A 24,003-nucleotide genomic window follows, 5' to 3' on the forward strand; every position below is an offset into this window, starting at 1 on the left:
TTATCCTTTGGTGTTATCATAAATATCTCTACTTGAATTTCCTATGAGTCATATAGTATTTATGTTATTTGTGTTACACAGAAATGAACAACCGTAGGATAGTCATATATTTAAAGACGTGAGGACATAGATTCCATAGCCATAAGTTAAAATAAGAAGTAGCATTTTGATAATTGATATAACGTTTGGGAAGTTAAGTACCATATAGAGATGTTACTTATTAGTTGAACGATTTTCATCATAATTCAATGTCATAGGCCTTCTCAGATATTACTTGGTCAAAGAGAGCGATAGAAAGGTATTCATAGGTTTTACTTGGCATACTCGCATGACATGATTCTTTGCACATAATTAAGACTAGACCATTATAGTGAGCCTGAAGATTGTGGCATACCCACCCCTAAGGCATCATTTGCATTTGGAGTTTGCTTGAATGTCATATACTAGTTTTTCCTGACTCGAGCCAATATATGACACATATGGCCTACAAACAGGCCCTTATACTAGGTCCACAGAGGGCGTACCTCATATCTGACCACGGCTAAAGTATATGCTTAAAAATATAGAGACAAACTTTTGGAGAACTTATGCCTTACCGTTGACGTGGATCGATTTTGATAGGCCATCACATGATCATTTATGGTAAAAATAATTAAATTACTTTACCTAGGCAAATTGTAGGTATCATATTACAATGAATGCCTTTATTTGGACTATATGATGAACACATTAAGTTGGTGCGTTGATTACAGTTATATATCCTATAATTGTTACTTATAAGCCTATAATTCTTTCGATTTGATATTCGATTCATATGAGCTTCCATACTTATCTACCTGTTATTTTGTCTGCTCTATACACCAATACATGTTGTATATAGTGATGTCTCTGTGTTTAGTATGATGTATTTTATGTTAAATGCATGATTAGGTACATAATGGAGCAGATATCCACGTCAGGTTCTACTGTTGTCTCCGGTCAGTGTTTAAGTAAGGTCCATCTCTATCCATAATCAATTTTAAGTCTAGTACTTTTAATTATATGTATAACTCTTTTTTCGAGATGAGAATCATAGACTTTTTTATTGCACATCCATTACCTCTAGAATATTAGATTGGAAGGGGGACTCTTTCTGCATAGAGCTGCCAGCAGGGTTGAGATATGGCCTCTGCAAAGGTATCAGGTTAAAAAAGATGGATGAAATTGATGTTACTAGTTGGGTACGTCGAGGGCTGTCTCAACGAGTCATTAGTAGTATGATGTTGTAAATTATTTAGAGGCTTCTTACATATCGTAATTGTATCATATTGTATAGTTTTTGTCCAGATAACTTTATAGCTTATATATATATATGTAGCATGTGTTCGTTATTCCCCTCACTTATTTGCTTATTATTTCGTGCGTATCCTGGCTTATTTGTAAATCGGGTTTTCATACAGTTCTTGTATGCCCTCCATTTTGGGGCGTGACAATTCATACCAAAGTGTTATTTGGAGACTTTAAGCGATAATTTTTTTCTTAAATAGGGTAATTGAATTTTTGAAGTAATAGGAGTATTATGATAATCTAAATTTTTATGTTTACCAGTTCCTACTTCTAATATGGTATTGATAAAGATTATTAATTTTGTTTCTTTAATGTATAAGCTTGTAACCTATTTAATCTAATTCTCAATTTGATTACTCTTTATATCACTTCCTTAATCCATAAATCATTGACGAGTCGCTGAATGTATCTATTTTTAATCCTCAGTGTGTCAAATAAGTATAGAAAAATGTCGAACTAACATGAATTGATTTGTTTATTCTACAGACATTTCTTGTTTTAATTACAATATAAGAAAATCATGAATACTTGAATGATGAATTAATTAATTAATAATACAAGAAGTAGAGAAAATATTTAATTTTCACAATATATTAAAAGTTGTTGAGGATCTTGACTTCACTCAATATTTCTATATAAAGTAAATTCCTTTTTCCTAAATCTATATTTCTCATAAGAGTATAAATACCTCTCATGATTATATTTATATATTATTATTGAAATTGAACAATTAAATGCACTCCTCTCGGTTATACAATTTAGTTATCAAAGTAGTAATATTTAAGAACGAGAAATATATACTTGAACTAAAACATATCCTTCTGAGTAAGTCCCTTTGAATTAATTACCTTACTTGTTATAACTAATTATTACACTATTTGTGATCTCTCTATTACAAATAAGTGTAGATTCAATTATAACATAAAATAGATAGATGTCACTAAATACAGGGGCGGACCCACGGTCAAGATATCGGATGCTAGAGCACCCATTAACCCCGACGTAAACTCGTAAAGTTATATAGAATTTTCTTATAAGATAGATATATTAAAGCATCAACAAGACAACACCTAATGAACAAAACGCTTGATGGGTGCTTTGATTTAGTAGCTGACTTTAAGGCTTTACCTATCATATGAGTGTGGGTTCGAACTCGAGTTGCTCTATGTTATTTTTTTTGCTTTTTAGTCAAATTTCCTTCTCTTCTTCTCCTTTTTTGCTTTTTACTCAAATTTCCTTCTCTTTTTCCAATGCAGATTCTTGATTCCTTCTCCTCCAATTATAATTATTTATATACTTTGTGTTTTGTTTAAATTTTTCTTATGTATTTTTTGTGATGAAAAATTTTAAAAAATCACACTTTTTCTCTTTTTTCTTTGAAAAATTTTGATTGGCTAAGAAATTCCTCAAAGTAATTCATTTTTTTACTTAGAAATAGGGAGTTTTTAACTATAACATTTAAACAGTCGTGCACTTATACACTGCGACATACTATACGGTTAACAAAAAATTTATATTAAAATTAGAAGCGAGCACCCACAAGCTTAAAATTTTGGATCTGCCATTGACTAAATATTAAGAATATGACAGTACTACAATTAATGGTTGTCACGACCCAAAAATGGACGTGATGACACTTGTCTTATCCCACCAAGACAAGTCAGCCTAAAACTCAACCACTATAATAAAATGCGGAAATTTTTATAATCAACTCAAAAATACCTCTAAAATCTGGTTATCACGTGCACAAACCTCTAATGTGTTATAACAAAATTGAAAGAAAATACAAGTTTCAAATGACATTGTTTTTAGAATAGAACAAGATCATAATTAATGAGAAAGAAGGTCCGCTGAAATGACAAGCAGTTACCTCACAAACCTCCACAAGAAGCCTCAGACAAGGAGAAGAGAAAATATCACAAAGGCCCGGGCTAGTAACCTACAAAAAAAATGTAGTAGCAAGGGATGAATACCAAACCACACAGTACTCAGCAAGTAAACCTCTAAACATAAGCTAAGGGGATAGAATACGGGTACTCCTTACACCCCAACCGAACCTCCACAACTACAACCTGCATAACACCAGCCCAACCCAACAGTTCACAATTTACAAGCACATATCTCAACAACAACGTTCTAACAATCACATGTTCTCAACAACAAGCTCAATACTCATCAATTACAACCTCCACAACTACCAGCTCAACCTAACCGTTCATAATTCACATAGCACACAACTCAACAACAACACTCTAACAATTACATATTCTCAACAACAAACTCAATATTCATCAATCAAAGTTCCACAAAAAGGCACTCACAAGACCAGCAAACACAATATCAAGTTCACTAATGATAAATATGTGTAATGCAATACAATGGAATGCAATGTCAAGTATAGTGATGCATGCCTGACCTAGTGATACACACCCGCTGTCTCTTAGTCTGGGACCCATGAGGGACATATCTGTCCATGCATCCATCGCGACACGCGATACGACCCTCGATAATAGTAACCATCGCGGCGCACGATACGTCCCTCGAAATATAGTATCCATCGCGGCGCGCGATACGTCCCTCGAAATATAGCATCCATCGCGACGCGCGATACGTTTCTCGAAATATAGTATCCATCGCGGCGTGCGATACATCCCTCGAAATAGTACATCATTTTTAATTTCTTATTCTTTCTCAATTCACATAACAGTTGTCACAACCATGTCTCAAAACAATGCAAATGACATGTTCACATAAATAATGAGAAGATGACCATTTTCATGACATTGCACAATTCACAACAACACAATCATGATACAACATCAACAATGATTCAACACGCCTTTCAAACCATTCTCAACATATCACACAAACAATTAATCACATTGCCTTTCATTACCCCCTTTTCATCATTAGAATTAATCAATGTGGATAAGTCAACCCATCACCAAGTCTCATTACCCCCCAAACACATATTGCAAGGAAATATACGAATTCCATACACTTAACAAGGGTTTAGAAATCCACTTGCCTCAAATAGTCGAACAATCACTCCAGGGCCTGAGTTTTTCTCTTTCGTTAGACTTCCAAATCAATGCAATCTATCCGAATAAATAATCACAATAAGATTCAAAACTAACAACACACATAGGTCTAGCTTAGACCCAAAAACTCATCCAAACCTGTAATCAAGTTCCTAAATCTTAATACCAATTAACCTATCAACTCTTTTAATTTTCTCCAAGTTTCAAGCCTATGGTTAAATCATAATTTATCTAAACACTATAACTCTAATAGTTTTCATAAAATATATTAAACCTAATATTTAATTAGTTATCTTAATATATCAAAACTTGTACTTTTATACATTATAATAATGGCAAGAAAAAAAATTAACGAAAATCAATTTGGTGCAGTTACAAAATCAGNTAATAGTTTTCATAAAATATATTAAACCTAATATTTAATTAGTTATCTTAATATATCAAAACTTGTACTTTTATACATTATAATAATAGCAAGAAAAAAAATTAACGAAAATCAATTTAGTGCAGTTACAAAATCAGTAACTTGATCGACCATTAAAGCACCCATCCTACCATTTAATTAGTATACTACCATCTGCAAATTCATACCCAATGTATCACCAACCAATCATTACTCCCTCACTTTTATCTAAAATACAACCCACCAGTGAGTACTGATGCTATAGCCGCCCATTTTTTACTCTCAATTCCCTTTACACTTGCCAATAATAACACTAATCAACCAAACATATTCATATAATTAATGAAACTAAGATAAGTTTGAGTAACAAGTTACCTGAAGCTTGCGGCCGTTCTTCGTCATAGATGTACGTCTTCTCCCTAATTTGTTTTTAATTATTTAGGGAAATAATTGTGAACTGGGTAAGGATATTAAGTAGATTATGGATTTGACCCATTAGTCATCAACTTATAAGAATTAGTTATTTAATAAATACCCATCAACTAAATATCTGTAATTAAACAAATAGCCCAAAAAATTTCAAAAATAACCTTCCGGGTCATTACATTATCCACCACTAAAAATCATGTTCGTTCTCGAACATAAGGTGAAAGAAAGAATAACCGATGTAACCAAAAGCCTGAGGTTTGATATTTCCGAAACGATGCTCATCTCTCTAAGTGAGCTCCTCTTTAAGACCATTCAATCAAAATCAGTTATTAAGAACTAAACTTTCAAATCAAAATTTGACATAATTTAATCAGGAGTGATTACCAAGCCATAAACTAACCCATGAACTCAATCTGACCTGAAACCTTCTAGTCCATAACACAATCACTAAGACAAATCTTTTCTCACATAACCACGATAAAATTCAAAATCAATACTCGTTTTAACCATAGATGAACTTAAATCAACCGCCACACACTCATAATAAACAAACCATTACAGATCTTATCAAGACTTCCTTTTGACAACACAATCTTTTCACGAGCTTAAGTTATAAAAAAATCAAATCTTTAGACATCAGGTACTCATCAAGGGAGAATCAAACTTATCTAACCCAAAGAAGAACAAGATCAAGTAAGCACCCAATTACGAGCGATACACTCTAGGATGCAAAACCTTTAACAACACTGTCGGATAACCGAAACTATTCACAGAAGCTCTTTTATACGTTCTCATAAGCAAGATCATACGTGTAGAATTACTAGTATACTTCAACTATCCCAAACAACACCAATCTTCCATAACTGAAACTGAAATGAACAAGTCTAAACAAGGATGCCACCCTACCAAGAGGACAATAACAGGATCGGTACACCCGATCCACCACAAGGAATTCACCCATAGATATGAAAACATGTGTGGGTATAGGTAGCAAATCACACTCCAAACCATATCCAAAACGAAGTAGATGGTCATTATACAGAACCAAAGTCGAATAACACTAAATACTTCTTCCATAGTGCCCATATCAAACATTTTCATTCATATGACTTTATCTCTTAAGTTTTCTAGCTACCCACAATCTCCAATCTAGTCCCGATTATAATTGCTCATATACTTGATTTATCGAACCTTATGCTCTTCACAATATTTCACTAAGGTCAACCTTCTTAATACTAACAGAATATCATAGCCACACCAGCCATTTACCTTACTCTCAAACCGTCACTAGTATTCCTCGCAAACACATTATCGCCTCCAAAATTTTTGAACTATGGCTCCTTCTCTTTCCATTTAATCATTTCATGACAAATACAAGTCACACCCAAGACTGATAACGCTAATTCCATATCTAAAAGTACTTTACCATCGAGATATAACAATTGAATCACACTCAATGTCAATTGTACGTAATTTTTCATATATCAAATTTCAACTAATATCCAAAACCATCATATACTTCATACCAACACTTAAGAAATTCTTGTTTATTTCAATAATTCGGTATATTATAAGCTCATAACCTCTACTCACTATCAAATGCCTATGTAACACATTATACAGTCTGTATCGAACTAGTCCATATCTCACTGTCATATCTAACCTCATAGGCAAAAATCAATAAATTCTTCAACTACAAATCAAGGGCTTATATGAGAGGTCTTATTCTTTCACTTTTCTTAAATTCTCCCCATGACACAAAATTATAAATATCTTGAACTCTACAATACACCAAACTCTTGTTTCTTTTGTTGACTCGCTCACCAATCTTATTTTTTTGCCAACAACACCTGACATTTTTACCTTATCTTCAAAATAAAAACTTTAGATGAAACCCTTTCTTAAGTCCTTTGAAAATTAAAATAACACACTTTATGACTCAAAACATATACAACTTCTTTCAAATGACCAATATTCTATGCAATCGATCATTTCTTACCTTACCAATCCACACCTTGACAAGACATGCTATCATGAACATAAACTCACCATGAGAAACTTGATTTTTTTTAATCCCAACCATGTAACACTATCAACATTAACTCATACCTTGAAAATTTTGATGAATTCACGTATCTTAGCTTATCAGTGATCCCCTCTCCATCGACCTTTATATTTTTTGCTAAAAGTTCAACCATACTCATTACCAAACTCAAAATCACACACACAAAAAAAATTTATCATCACACTCAAGTTGAACGTCTGTACACTAATTTCTCAAATTTTTTTAATAGTTTCTAACCAATATGATGAAACTGTGACACTATTACCATATCTAGAGCAAAACAGGTGAAACCACGCGTCTCTCAACTCAATTTTCTATTATCTGAAGATACATTTTTTGTCCTTGCACTCAAAGTAAATATCTTTGTTCTCGATCACCTCTTTCCAAAGACTAAACTACACTACACTAATTCTTTCCATTTATGACTCTAGCTCTTTTCAATTTTATTCCAGCGGTGTCTCAGCACCTCCCTTAAGTTTCCATGCAATCCACCTACTTACCAGATAGTGTCAAACCACAACCTTAAATACTCGCAAGTTGTCATTACAGTACAAAATTCGTTTAACAACAATCCTTATTATATAGTTACATCTCTATCACAATCCATCACGAACTCTTATTACCATCATGCTCAGTTAGCTTTTGTCATCACCACGAAGTAACTTTTTCACCAATATGACACTTTAAATCCAGTTATACCAACCAAAATAAAAAGACTAACACAATCTTATATGCACTTTTTACTAAAATCTTCAACTACCTTCACACAAATATACTTTTTGGAACTTTCTTTACCCATAAGCTTGTCATTTGGGTATTAATCCACTTTCATAGAGCTTACAATGAAATCACCACTCGTTTAAAATCCCCGGGATACACTTCACAACCTAAACACATCAATATTGTACCAACGATCCACCACTAAAATCTTTCTTATACACAATATTTAACCCAAACGTCTACAGTAACAAATTAGTTGGTTTGTCAAATGTGAATGCAACATCGAGTCTCATTATATGAACATTTGATACACTTACAACTCTTTAAGTAGTTAGTATTCACGCTTAACAATCAGCATATTCGTCTTCATATACCACTAGTACCATATCGTGAAAGTTTGTTAAACACACCACTAGAATACAACATCCACCTCGAGAAGATTATATTCAAATAGCCCACACATTTCTGACCATAAAGTAACTACAACACACTACTAAATTCATTTGGTCTCTCATCCAAAGTGGTTCATTCGCAGATCGGGTCAATAGTAGGAGTAACACACTCCATAACTCTTACCAAGTAAAGATTGATACCATTATAGTAGTCGTATCATGACCCTCTTTGATATACACTCAATATATGAAACTACAATAGAAATTCTGACCTCAATTAGCGTAACATCACTCTCATCATTCACTAAGTAGCCTATATATGTTATGAAACTTTTACTAATGTAGCTTCTAAAGTTATCACATTCAGTATCTAACCTTCTTTTTAATCATTTCACTTTCAATTGTCAAACCACTCCAGATATTGCCTATATCACACAAATATTGATCCCACTAATAGATGACTAGCCTAAACTAAGTATAAGATGATCATGAAGTCCCTTAAACCAATGTTCAACCTAATCCTCTAAATATCCTCAAAATGTTTCGTCAAGTCATCACCTAACTCAATCTATTCGAGTCGTTGAATATTCCAAATCTGACAACACATCCTTCCCATAAACCAATCACTTCCACATTTGTAACAAATCTAACATCCAAGACAATACAACACACCAAATACTCACATGAGGAACTACGCACGAGTCATCACATAAACGAGAGAGAATGGAATGAAGCGATAAAAATCAAATTGAACCAAAGACGCACGATAAAGATTCAAAAAAATGAGGATTTTTCATAAAAGTCACCATAACTTCTCGAAGATAAGTACAGACATCTCCATACCGATCCTCGAGACTCTACTTAGACTCGACTTATATACATGTGAGACCTATAAACCTGGGGCTCTAATACCATTTTGTCACGACCCAAATATGGACGTGATGACACTCGTCTTATCCCACCAAGACAAGTCATCCTAAAACTCAACCATTATAATAAAATGCGGAAATTTTTATAATCAACTCAAAAATACCCCCAAAATATGGTTGTCACGTGCACAAGCCTCTAATGTGTTATAACAAAATTGAAAGAAAATACAAGTTTCAAATGACATTGTTTCTAGGATAGAACAAGATCATAATTAAGGAGAAAGAAGGTCCGTTGAAATGACAAACAGCTACCTCACAAACCTCTACAAGAAGCCTCAGACAAGGAGAAGAGAAAATATCACAAAGGTTCGGGCTAGTAACCTACAAAAAAAATGTAGTAGCAAGGGGTGAGTACCAAACCACATAGTACTCAGCAAGTAAACCTCTAAACACAAGCTAAGGGGATAGAATACGGGTAGTCCTTACACCCCAACCAAACTTCCATAACTACAACCTGCATAAAATCAGTCCAACCTATTAGTTCACAATTTACAAGAACATATCTCAACAACAACGTTCTAACAATCACCTGTTCTCAACAACAAGCTCAATATTCATCAATTAAAACCTCCACAACTACTAGCTCAACCTAACCGTTCATAATTCACATACACACAACTCAACAACAACACTCTAACAATTACATATCCTCAACAACAAGTTCAATATTCATCAATCAAAGTTCCACAGAAAGGCACTCACAAGATCAACAAACACAATATCAAGTTTACTAATGATAAATATATGCAGTGCAATACAATGGAATGCAATGTCAAGTATAGTGATGCATGTCTGACCTAGTAATACGTACATGTTGTCTCTCAATCCAGGACCCATGGGGGACATATCTGTCCATGCATCCATCGCGGCGCACGATACGATCCTCGATAATAGTAACCATCGCGGCGCGCGATACTTCCCTCGAAATATAGTATCCATCGTGGCGCGCGATACGTCCCTCGAAATATAGTATGCATCCCGACGCACGATACGTCCCTCGAAATGGTACATCCTCTTTAATTTCTTATTCTTTCTCAATTCACATAACACTTGTCACAACCATGTCTCAAAATAATGCAAATGACATGTTCACACAAATAATGGGGAGATGACCATTTTCATAACATTGCACAATTCACAACAACACAATCATGATACAACATCAACAATGGTTNTAGTAGTAACCATCGCGGCGCGCGATACTTCCCTCGAAATATAGTATCCATCGCGGCGCGCGATACGTCCCTCGAAATATAGTATGCATCCCGACGCACGATACGTCCCTCGAAATGGTACATCCTCTTTAATTTATTATTCTTTCTCAATTCACATAACACTTGTCACAACCATGTCTCAAAATAATGCAAATGACATGTTCACACAAATAATGGGGAGATGACCATTTTCATAACATTGCACAATTCACAACAACACAATCATGATACAACATCAACAATGGTTCAACAAGTCTTTCAAACTATTCTCAACACATCACACAAACAATTAATCACATTGCCTTTCATTACTCCTTTTTCATCATTAGAATTAATCAATGTGGATAAGTCAACCCATCACCACATATTGCAAGGAAATACATGAATTCCATACACTTAACAAGGGTTTAGAAATCCACTTGCCTCAAATAGTCGAACAATCACTCCGGGGCCTGAGTCTTCCTCTTTTGTTAGACTTCCAAATCAATGCAATCTATCCGAATAAATAATCACAATAAGATTCAAAACTAACAACACACATATGTCTATCTTAGACACAAAAACTCATCCAAACCTGTAATCAAGTTCCTAAATCTTGATACCAATTAACTATCAACTGTTTCAATTTTCTCCAAGTTTGAAGCCTAGGGTTAAGTCATAATTTATCTGAACACTACAACTCTAATAGTTTTCATATAATATATTGCACCCAATATTTAATTAGTTATCTTAATATATCAAAACTTGTACTTTTATACATTATAATAATAGCAAGGAAAAAAATTTAACGAAAATCAATTTGGTGCAGTTACAAAATCAGTAACTTGACCGACCATTGAAGCACCCATCCTACCATTTAATCAGTATACTATCATCTGCAAATCCATACCCAATGTATCACCAATCAATCATTACTCCCTCACTTTTATCTAAAATACAACCCACTAGTGAGCAATACTGACGCTATAGCCGCCCATTTTTTACACTCAATTCCCTTTACACTTGCCAATAATAACACTAATCAACCAAACATATTCATATAATTAATGAAACTAAGATAAGTTTGAGTAACAAGTTACCTGAAGCTTGCGGCCGTTCTTCGTCATATATGTACGTCTTGTCCCTAATTTTTTTTTAAAATTATTTAGGGAAATAATTGTGAACTGGGTAAGGGTATTAAGTAGATTATGGATTTGACCCATTAGCCATCAACGTATAAGAATTAGTTATTTAATAAATACCCACCAACTAAATATTTGTAATTAAACAAATAGCCCAAAAATTTTCAAAAATGACCTTCCGGGTCATTACAACAGTATTACTTCTTCCGCCTCTCTCGATTACAGAATTAGTAATATGTTAATATGTAGTAAACATTAGATATACGTTAATAAATAAAATAACATCTAACTATAAAATAAATAAAAATTAACTCTATAGCTTAAGCTCACACACGTAAAATTTAGAAATAATACTTACTATTATATAGAAATATCAAGATCCGTCATTTTTCCAACACAAAAGAAAATTACTCCATAATAGAAATGATACTACTAACAAAAATATTCTTTTCCATTAAATAGGAAAATAAAAGAAATAATCAAGAAGAATAATTCCACTATTTAATTGAAAGTAGGAACTAGAATAATTTTCAACATCAAATAACTAAAAATAGTAGAAGAAGAACTTAAAGAAATATATTGATTGTTTTGTTTTTTCCCCCTTTTTCTACTGCTTTAGCAATTCATTTCCTCGTGTTATTTATAGTCATTCTCTAAAAATGGAAATAATTTTTTTCTTTATAAAATTAAAATGGTAAGTCCAATGCACACCAACATTTGACAAAGTTTTCTTTCTAGCTTTTCTTTTGTTTTGTTCCACTTGGATGGATATCATGCTATTACAATTTTCAACTTTTGTTTTCCTTATTCGTTGCATCTTCCTTTAATTTATTTCTTTCTTATTTGTTCTTCTTTCCATTTTTATCTTGTGGGTTCCACACAAAGAAAAACGTGTCCAACCATTTTTCATATATGTACAACTTCTTGTTCATCTCTTTTATAATTCTTTAATATTTCTATTTATGTTGGATAATTTCTTGAAAATCAACACTTGTGTTTCTTTTGTCACATATGTACTTAGTTGATGTTTTCTTATTGTATTGCATCATTTTCTGCAAAGAAAAATTAAAAATATTAATATTAAAATTAAATAATAATTTAGTATATGTATATATGATTTTTTCTCTTATCAATCATTAAATCCAAATCTTCATTTACCCATCTGAATTAAATCGTGATAAAATTAAATAAGTTATAAACTAAGTATTTATGAGTTAATGAAATGAAATTGTGGAGTGGCGGAGCCAAAATTTTTATTAAGGATGTCCAAGAATAATGGTGTGTGGCTGTCAAAATAAAAAAAAATATATTGTGATATTTGGGGTTTGAACCTAGACTCCTTCATTCAAATGGACACCTATTGCCACTGCGCTAAAGACATAGCTTTTGTTAAGGGTGTCCAACTTTAAATATATATCCTTTAAATGTAGAATTTGACATATATATACAATGTAATTTCCGGACGAAGAATGTCCAATTGGACACCTGGGATGGCTGTGGCTACACCACTGAAATAGAGCATCGAGTTAAATGGGTTATTGATTAATGGGGTAAAATTGGCCATTCAATTAAGACTCGAGGGAAGTTTTTAGGTTTGAAAAAGATTTTGAAAACATTGTTAAAAGTGAGATAACCCACATAATCTCATCATTTTGAAAATTTAATGTATCTCCCTACATTCAGTTTTATTTGTCATGTTGCGCTTTTTGAAAGTCAATTTGACTAATTTTCAAAGTTAAATTAGATTATATTAATTCAATATTTTAGATCAAAAATTTAAATATTCAAAAACTATACAAAAAAGTACTATAAATTGCAGTTTTTTGCATATCAATATGATAAAAAATAGTCCGTAAAATATTGGTCAAAGAATCTATAGTTTGACTCTAAAAAGGGGAACTGTGACAATTAAAAGTGAACGGAGGTAGTACTACTTTGGGTTAATTTGGCTTATTTTATTCAGAAACCCTTGTGATTCGATGTTTTTTTTTGCATTTGAAATTATTTTTTGTCAATTTAATTTGCATTATGTATTTTCATGATGTCATGAGAGCATGAATGTCACAATAGTCTCTGTTGTATAATTTATTATGGTGACTTTTGTTAATCTATTTATGACATTCCAAGAATATGTTTTAATTATTCAATTCTATTTTAGGCTCAATTGACGCAAAGTCTAGGATCAATTTTTGATCAACATATGAAATTGGATAATAAACTTACTATATATAGTTGTTATTGTATCGATTTCATTAAGTTGATATCAATTTTTTGACAAATTGTATCTTGTGAGAAGTTAGTATAGTAAACTTCTCCAATCTACACTTAGACATGCTTGTATTATCTTTTCGTTAACAATATACTCTCAATCTTCGACAATTCGTGTATGTTTAAGGACCTATTTAATCATAGATATTTTAAGTAACTTTGAAAAAATTTCAAATTTTGGCCAAAAAAAATTGAGATTCCAAATAGCTAGAAAAAATGATCCTATAAAGTAACGTCAAAATAATTAAAACTGCTAAGAAAAAATGTTTCTGGTAGCCTTAACCTTGGAATACAATAAAATTCTTCCTTACTTTATATTGATCTGGAAGTAATTTTATTATTTCACCAAACTTAAGATTTTTATGTTCACCACGCTTTACAAAGTTTCAATTAAATTTGCTAGTGTTGATGTGGTTTTAAATATTGCAAACAAAGTTTCATCTGAACACCAAATTGTTGGTGAAAGTTGGTTACTACTTTGGATAAGGCTTTCTTTTTCCTCCTCTATCTTCACTTAATTAAATGTTTCTAAATTTATGACTCCATCTAAATGGTTCATAATCATTTTAATAAAAAAATACAACACATCATCTATAATAAAATACATATCTTCTTTTTGAGTTTCAGTAGTTCAATCATTTCTAGTAGAGAAATTTGATTTATAATAAAAATATCTCTCGTTGTATTAAATAACATACTTCTTATGAAATTTGTTAGCGAAGCTTTGATTGATTAAATGAATTATATAGATAAAATATATATGTTGTCTTCTTTCATTTTATTTTTCCTTTTATGAGATATTATCTATTTTATAATTTTTTTTTTGCATGCATGTCTTTATAATTCGTGCTATTTGAATATTAGTGAGTTGAATTTTTATTTTTGTACACATGTTCTTCAAGAGCAATTGATGTTGTGTCTTTTTGTTTCTCCAAAATACTCATATTCTTGCTTTTAGTGTGGTGGAAATCTTTATTTCTTGTGATGTGTGTTTATGTTGAATTTAAGCAAATACTATTAGAGTTGGGGAGATATTGTATTAAAAATATTTTATTTTTATTTTCATGATTGATGAATAAATAAATTTTATACCTCAAATTTTATCGATAGTGTAAAGTCATCATATACTAACGTCATTTTAATAAATGTGTGTTTAAATATTTTGCGATTATTCAGTACTCACTCATTCGATGCGAGTAATATGTGTTTTGAATGTTACCTTGGTAGATATGTGTTTAAAATACGTATTTTATTATCTCTTATGGTAAAAATTGATCATGCATGCTTGTGCATTTCAATGATGAGATAAAAAAAATTGACGAATATTAAAATTTAAGGTATCTGATAACTATTGAGCATATCATTGTTCTGTCAAGCTACTATTAGCTATTGTTTATATTTGCAACAAAACAATAATTTCTGATGAAAATGTTGTTGAAAATTTTCATTTCATATATGTCGATTACTATTGAAAGACTACAACATTTGGTTGAAATGAATGTGAAAGTATGATCGAAAATAAATAGAAGAAAATAAATTCACTCGAAGAAGTTGAATTCAATCTATTATTGCTAAACTTAAAAGGAGGGAGATACTCATCACTTCTATTTAAGGATTAGTGTTAGTTGTTCACATTTGTTCATTGATGTCTTCAAGTACACCTTAATACTAGATAAAATTTTAAATTCAGTGACAATATTGATACTCCCTATGTCCCTAATTACTTGTCAACTTTTGAATTGACACACCTATTAAGAAAACATGATTGACATAGCGAGTTTACCATTTTATCCCTATTAATGAATTAAAAACTTAAGAGTTTCAAGAAGCTCTACATTTTTCAAAGTAATTAATTGAGGGTATAATAGGTAAAAAAAATTTATCCTTTCTTGATTTGTCAAAATGGACAAGTAATTAGAGACAACTAAAAAAGAAAAAATGGACAAGTAATTAGGGACAGAAAAAAGTATTTTATAGACTTTGTTAATGATAGTAAAAAGCAACTTATGCACTCATTAAAGTTAGAGCCCATTTGGATTGACTTATAAAGTAGCTTTTAAATAAAAAACAAAAAGTCAAACTNCTAATTACTTGTCAATTTTTGAATTGACACACCGTACCTATTAAGAAAACATGATTGACATAGTAAGTTTACCATTTTATCCCTATTAATTATGAAGTAGATGAATTAAAAACTTAAGAGTTTCAAGAAGCTCTATATTTTTCAAAGTAATTAATTGAGGGTATAATAGGTAAAAAAAATTGTCTTTTCTTGATTTGTCAAAATAGACAAGTAATTAGGGACAATTAAAAAAGAAAAAATGGACAAGTAATTAGGGACAGAGGAATATTTTATAGATTTTGTTAATGATAGTAAAAAGCAACTTATGCACTCATTAAAGTTAGAGCCCATTTGAATTGACTTATAAAGTAGCTTTTCGGTCAAAAACAAAAAGTCAAACTGAAATTATTTTTAAGTAAAAAAAAATAAAAAGTAAGGGATAACTACTTTTTATTTTTGACTTATTTTAAGTCGTTCTAAACTTATTTTAATTCATTTTTTACCTTGTCAAACACTTCCTAACTTTTAATTATTTTTTTTTTACTTATTTTAAGTTATTTTTATATTTGCCAAACATTTTTAGAAGTCAAAAACTGATTGAAAAGTAAGTTTGACCAACTTTTAAGTCAATCAAAATATCTTCTTAGACTAACTGCTTGGATTTGATGTAATAGTGCACGTTGTTAATGTTAATTTTTCCCTCACTAATTGTCAAGTGTGAATTCAATTTTTTCTGATATAACAATATTCCTCTTGATTTCAAACATTTTTTTTCACTTTCATATCTTAAATATAGACAGACGATCAAATAATTTAGGATAAACTAGTGTTTCTCAAGTACATAAATTTAAAGAAAAAAGATAGAGTGAAGTTTGAAAACTTTGCATAAGCTAATTACACTAAATTGTCCCCAAAATTTAGTTCCGCAAGTAAATAATACGTTTTTATATGTACTTATACTTATTTGAGTGTATGACTTATAATTTTCATTTTCATATGTTAAATTTGAATAATTAAGTATTGCTACAAGTATATGAGTTATTTCTCAAGATTAGTCTATTGAAAAAAATAACAGTAAAAAATATTTAAGAATAGGAATAACGAACGAATAAATATATGACAATTTTATGATAATATTTAGGAGACTTTGGCGTGAAAATGAACTTGAATTGATAGGTAATTTCTTTGAGTTGAATGTTGTTAATTCTTGAAATAGATTTGAAAAAATATTTATTTTCTTTAGATCGAAGATTTATATATATTTTAAAATATTCATAAACATCATAGCTAAGTGGTTACTTTTTTAAAAAAATTCAATAACATAATTTATTTCATAAAAATATTAGATAAAGAAATAAAATAGTAATCGAAGATACCAATTAAAGAAACTGGGAAATTCAGTTATCCGACATAACTTTCAAGAAAGTAACAAGGTGACACATTTTAGCTAATGAAGCAAGAACTAATAGTACTAATAATAACTATGCAACCTTTTGTTCTATGGTGATTTAGTGTCTAACAAAAGATAAGAAATAACACTTGCTAAACAACAGTGCTTAACTATTTGTACTAGGGCAAACTACATAAATCCCACTAGTTTATGCACTCATTAAACTAAACAATTGTCCTTGATGAGTCAGTTTCTGCAATGAGAAATTCATGAGTAAAAATAAACAAATAAAACTTGTCTGATTTAGTATAAAATTTTGTTAACGTTCGATTTTGAGAATGACCAGTCATTAAAGTGTTTGAGAAACAACAAAATCAAAAAATATAAAACCTAATTTGTAAAACTATTTAAAATTGAACTTAAGAACATTATGAATTTTAACTCAAATACAAAATCAAGATACATGAGAATAATTAAAAAAAATAGAAACAAATCTATATGTAAAATATTGATTTAAACATGCAAATATGTATTGAGAGAATGAATGAATAAATTAAAGAGGGAGAAGAAGAAGAAAGAAAGTGGGATGACATGGGAGTGGGGAACGCCCGGCGGCAACAAATGGGAATAAAAAAAAAAATTTAACTTGTTAATGACCATTAATTAAGGAGCTTTTTAAGATAATTATCTAATATTATATTTAAGAGATCTGTGTATCTTATTAAATATTTTAAAATATATAATATAAATATTAAATGTGATAATATATGTAATTATTTTAAATTAGAGGTAAATATAATATATATGATAGTGTTAGGTAGTTTGGACACACTAATGTTCATAATGTAACAACTACGATTTAATATATATAAAATATATCTATTATTACGAACAAATAATTATCATAGACTAGTTTCATTTAATATCGACTCTTTTACTCCTTTTTCTAAAGTTAGGGTCAAAACACCGTTTACTTTATAAACGGAGGGAGCTGTTCCGTCGTCGCCCAGCTCGGATCAATAAAAGCCCTTACCCTCTCTAATCCCCAATTCTATTTCTCTTGATTTTGGTAACCCTTATGGAGTGATCAATGCTCTATTTCTCAAAACCCTAGCTTTTTGATCCTCCTCAATTGTCATCTTGCTTTTTTGTAATCAACAGTTTCACAGAAGCAGCTATGGATGTTTTTGAGTTCAAAGCAGAGGAGGAGCAGCCTTCCGAAATCGAGGCTAATAGGTTTTGCAACAACTATACAATCACTGAAAATGGTATTTTTTCTGTTTACTCAAATACAATTTTGGGTTTTGCGTTGTGCTATGGCATTTTTATGGAATAGGGTTGAAATTCTCGTCTTCTTATAGACTGTAGTTTATTATATGTGTTGGTAATTGTAGTTCACGTTTTATTTTGTTTTGTAATTTTTGAGTTGAAATTCTGGTGTTTAACAACAACTACCTCAATCACAAGCTAGTTGGGGTCATGTATTATGAATTTTCAATATTCATTTCCCTTCATTTAGATCTATTGCACTCCATTGATCAATATTTGCATTCCAGTACTCAATAGTTTGGGTTCCCCTAACACTAGATGTTCTTTAAGTTTTCTATATGTGAAATGTTAAAAAGAATTCTGTTAGTCAGTGCCTGAGCTGAGTTGGATTCAGTTTATATTTTGAGTGTAAGTTAAACTCATGACCTCTGGTACATAGAACACACTAGTATATTTTTCATAGATCAGGAGCTCGCTTGATAGAATGTTAGAGTTTGTGTTAAGCATTGGAGTGAAATCAGCCCCTGATTGGTCAAATTTAAGATGTTAGTTGTATCTTACACATCTATTTAGTGTTATTAAGTTATCTATTAACTCTATTCCGTATTTATTTTTCTCAAGAGGATTCAGAGCCTTTACACTCTACACTCTTGCTAGAGACATAAGTAGTTTACACTTAGCAGCGGACAACCCTAATCTGCCTATGCACCCAATGTTTTCTTCTTCTTCTCATTGTTCCATAGTTTTTCTTCTTTGTGGTGATTGAACAAGTAACTTCTTTCTCATGAACGTTGTAGCAGTTCTTGCTTCCCATTGTGACCATTTTGGCGGCGTCCATCTCTTTTTATGGTGCCCCTTCTGGTGGCATGCACCAATTTTTTGTGACCGTAATGGTGACATCCATATCTCCCTGGTGACATGTTGTTGGTACCATGCCTTTTCTAGTGATTGCTCCAACGTCATTGCACTTCATTTTCTTATTCTTTTGGCTACTTTGCGTCTTTTCCTTGGTGACCATTTTTGCAGCATTGTTCTTAGCTGTTCATTGTCGTGACAAGTGACAACACATTTTTCGACAAGATTTTAACGATTAATTTTTTCAACAACTTCTAGAGGTTTTTCAACTTCTTTTTTTGCATTTCAAAGGGATTTTCTATTGGATGATTCAGGCGGGGAGAGGAAGTTCCACTTGGTAAATTAGAGACCATCACCACCCCGAAGTATTGGGGTGGACTTAGGGTCAACGCCATAAGGAATTTTTTACTAGGCACTAGTGGGAAAGTGATTATGGAGGTTTGAGGTAGAGGAGAATGCATTTTGAATGGGGTGATTGAGAACAAGTATGGGGTCTTTGAAGGGTGATAGAACTCTAAAGAATGTTTCAGTTTCCTATGGGTGTGTCTATGGAGGAATATCTTGAAGGGGTGGGAAGTGTTTAACTTGAACATATCATTTAGGGTGGGTGATGCGAGTATGGTATGTCTATGGAGATATAGGCGGTGTGAGAATAACCTTTCTAAATATGTGTGGGTTCACGTAGAGATGCCAGTTTTGACATTTATGGAGTCTAACGGGGGGGGGGGGGATGCATTGGTATTTTAGGTTTAGTAGTGACTTGTAACACTGGAAGGTTTTAGAATTTTAAAGTTCGGTCAATTGATTCACAAACAAGAACTATACATGATAGCCATGGCATAGGGAGATTGGGTCGGGGGATACCGATGTTTTTTTCTGTTAAGACCTATGACAAAATTTTGATTAGGGAGGAGTCAACTTTTCTGTGCCTTTTGGTGTGGATACTCAGGGTCCAAGAAAGGTGTGTTGGGGTGATCTTGACGGAGGAGAATATGGGTCTTCATAGTTAATTGCAAAATAGATCCAAATTGAAAATCAAACCAAATTTATTAAATAAATTGATGCTTTTTTTTTTTTAATTTAAATTTAAAAAATTGGTATTGTCTTATTTTATTAAAAAAAAAAACGACCCAACCAATAAATTATATACACCAAATCCCCCATTCCAAAATAAGTAGTGTTTTTACCTTTTACTTTTGTTTCAGTTAAGTGGTGTTTTACATGATAAAAAAGAATTAATTTTTGTCTTCCAAAATTACCCCTGTTTTTTTTTTTTTTTTTTGAGAAGGTAACAGTCTTGTATTATATTCCAAAAAATCAAACCTGCCACAACTTGTTACAGGTTTACTAATTACAAATAAAAGGGGAGTATCAGGAAGATCTTCAATCCTAAATAAACAAAAATTACAAGGTGCCTAAAGCATTCATTACTGATTCTAGATCTTCCATGTACTCCTGTTTACACCAAAAATGAAATAAAACCAAGCAATTCATCTTCATCTTCTGGATGCTGTTACTTTTGTTCTGGAAGCATCTGAGGTTCCTCTCTTTCCACACAGACCACCAGATACAGGTGGGGATGATCTTCCATCCTTCTTTATGACCAGAAATGTAGGCAAAGCTACTCCATATCTTCAGGGCCTGGACAATATTTCTTGGCATCACCCAAAATAGGTCCTTCGAATTGATGAAAATGCTCCACAAAATATTAGTGATCCTACAGTGAAGAAAGAGGTGATTGACTGTTTCAGCCTCTTCTCCACATAGGAAACACCTAGGGCTCAGGTGGATACCCCTTTTCATGAGGTTCTCTTGAGTCAAAACAGCCTGCTTTGCTAGTAGCCAAGTGAAGCAGGACACTTTAGGAGGTATTTTAACTTTCCAGATAAGTTTCCATGGCCAGCCAGTAACCTGATGGGTGAAAGAGTTGAACTTTTTGTAAGCTTCCTTCACACTAAAATTTCCGTTGCAGTTATGATTCCAAAACAATCCATCTTGGGAGGTAGAGGTTCCTTTGAATTGTTCAAGGATTCCAAAGAAATCTACTAGTCTTTGGATCTCCCAATCATTTAGGGGCCTTCTAAAACTCAAATTCCATCCCTGATTTGACCAAACTTCTGCCACAATGTCTTTTTGTTGTTGGTTCAGAATGTAGATATCTGGGAAGAGGGCTTTTAGAGAGCCTTGTTCTAACCAGCTGTCCTCCCAGAAGGAGACCTTCATGCCATTTCCAATTCTAATGCTGCAATTTTCTCTTTATTTTGGCCAGAAATTTCTGATGGCCCTCCAGATGCTAGTTCCATAAGTACTAGTGACCATTTTGGTGGACCAGTGGTCCTCCATTTCATACTTTTGCTTGATAAGTTCTTTCCATAGTGCCTGTTCACTGGAAGCTAGTCTCCATAGCCATTTCATCATAAGGCTTTGGTTCTGAATCTTCAAATTCCTTACCCCAAGACCTCCTTTTTGTTTGCTCCCAATCAATTTATCCCATTTAACCAAGTGGAATTTCTTAGTGTCACTGTTTCCTTCCCATAGGAAATTCCTCCTTATTGCATCAAGTCTGTTAATGACCCCATTTGGGATAGGAAAGATAGACATCATGTAGGTAGGCATGGAGTCGAGAACACTATTGATGAGAGTGAGTCTCCCGCCAAAGGAGAGATATTGACTCTTCCAGTTCACCAATCTTCTTTCACACTTCTCGACCACCTCATTCCAGATTCCTGAAGACTTGCTTTCTGCTCCTAGTGGCATGCCCAAATATACAGTTGGTAATTCGCCAGTCCTCCCCCCAAGTGTACCAGCCAGAGAGGTTAGATTGGTGACCTCATTCACTGGGTATAGGAAGCTTTTTTCCCAATTGATATGTAGTCCTGATATGGCTTCAAATAGCACGAATATGACTCTGAGAACCATCAGTTGGTTTCTGTTGGCATCACTGAAAACCAGAGTATCATCAGCATATTGTAAGTGTGTAATCTCCATGTCACAACCCACCCTATTTGATACTCTGAAGCCCCTCAACCATAGTTTCTCTTGAGCAATCTTCAACATATCATTGAGTCCCTCCATAGCTATAATGAATAAGAAAGGAGACAGAGGGTCTCCTTGTCTTAATCCTCTCTGTGAAGAGAAGAAACCTGTAGGAGAGCCATTGATTAGAATAGAATATTTCACAGTACTGATGCAAAACTTTATCCATCTCACCCATCTACCACCAAAACCTCTTTTGGATAAGGTCTCCAGCAAAAAATTCCAGTTGAGATGGTCATATGCTTTCTGAATGTCCAGCTTGCATAAAATGCCTGGCACCTTGCTTCTAATCCTAGAATCCACACATTCATTAGCCATCAAAATAGCATCCATGATCTGTCTTCCTTTAATGAAAGCAAGTTGTTGTGTGTCCACTAGCTTGTGCATAACCTTTTTAAGCCTCTCAGTAAGCACCTTAGAGATTATTTTATACACACTGCCAATTAAGCTAATGGGTCTAAAATCTGTGAGTTTATACATGGAGTTTCTATCATTAAAGAACCACTTCAATCTTCCGACATTTAATTAAGGGTGAGATAGTAAAACAATTCACATTTTCTTGGGGTGAGTAGTTTTCTTAAGGGGTGTGAACACCACTTATCTTGGAACATAGGAAGTATTAGTTTTTATAAATGATTTTAAATACTTCCATCGTAATTTTATTTTTTCATTTTAGTTTCACTCCTTATAGAGTAATGACCTTTAGCTATTAAGACAAATCACCCAGTCCAAACCTAGTCCATTCCTCTAAAGAAAGCAATCGTTCAACTTTAGCCATAGCACGTAGAAATATAGAGATCAAAACATCCAAGGATGTGACCTAGTGATCAATGAAGTGGGTTGAGGTTTCATGTTCAAATTCAAGTAGAGGCAAAAACACATCCCTATCCAAGTCTTGGTGACAGGGTTACCCGGTACATGTGTTGGTGGAAATAGTAGATACCACATGGAATCAATTGAGGTGCGCGCTATTTGGCTCAGACGCCATAATTTTTTTTCAATTTAAGAAATGGGGTTTTGGCCTAGCTTGGACCGAGTGTTTCATACAACTCCTTTTTTTAGCTAAACATTTGTTTTCTTTAAAAGATAACAACCAATCCTTTCCCAATAATTATTCACTTAAAAATTAACTCCCTATTATGTTGGTTAGATTTTTAAGTCAGTAAAATTTAAACCGAACAAAATTGAAAATCAACAAAACATGCAAAAACTAAATTATAAATTTATATTATGTTTGTTTTTGATAGGGTTTGAATAGTTTAGAACCGACCAATTAGTTTGGTTTGGTTTTATTTTTAAAAATTGACCAAACTAAATAGTGAACACCTTTAGTGGAGAATTTGAGAAAGAGGAAGACTGCTCGTGTCAATTGGTGTTTCATGTGTTAAAACACAATAGAACTGTGAATCATCTTCTTTTTCATGGACGGACAACATCTTGTTTGTGATGGAAAATATTGAAACGGTTTGGACTTCAGTTGGTG

General features: G+C 32.5%; 1 protein-coding gene across 4 annotated transcripts in view; it reads left to right on the forward strand.

Moving 5' to 3' along the window:
* The first annotated feature begins 18,354 nt into the window (after window positions 1-18,354).
* LOC125843780 (probable ubiquitin-like-specific protease 2B) overlaps window positions 18,355-24,003 on the forward strand; it is a 36,509-nt gene continuing 30,860 nt past the window's right edge. For 2 of the 4 annotated variants that reach the window (XM_049522978.1, XM_049522979.1), the window contains exon 1: window positions 18,360-18,628. In XM_049522978.1, coding sequence (XP_049378935.1) covers window positions 18,538-18,628 — 91 coding nt within the window. In that variant the 5' untranslated portion in view covers window positions 18,360-18,537. Of the gene's footprint in view, window positions 18,629-24,003 lie in introns of all 4 variants that reach the window. The other 2 variants (XM_049522981.1, XM_049522980.1) reach the window with 2 other exon arrangements.

The sequence above is a fragment of the Solanum stenotomum genome, chromosome 11, assembly GCF_019186545.1.
Source record: "Solanum stenotomum isolate F172 chromosome 11, ASM1918654v1, whole genome shotgun sequence".
Classification (NCBI taxonomy): domain Eukaryota; kingdom Viridiplantae; phylum Streptophyta; class Magnoliopsida; order Solanales; family Solanaceae; genus Solanum; species Solanum stenotomum.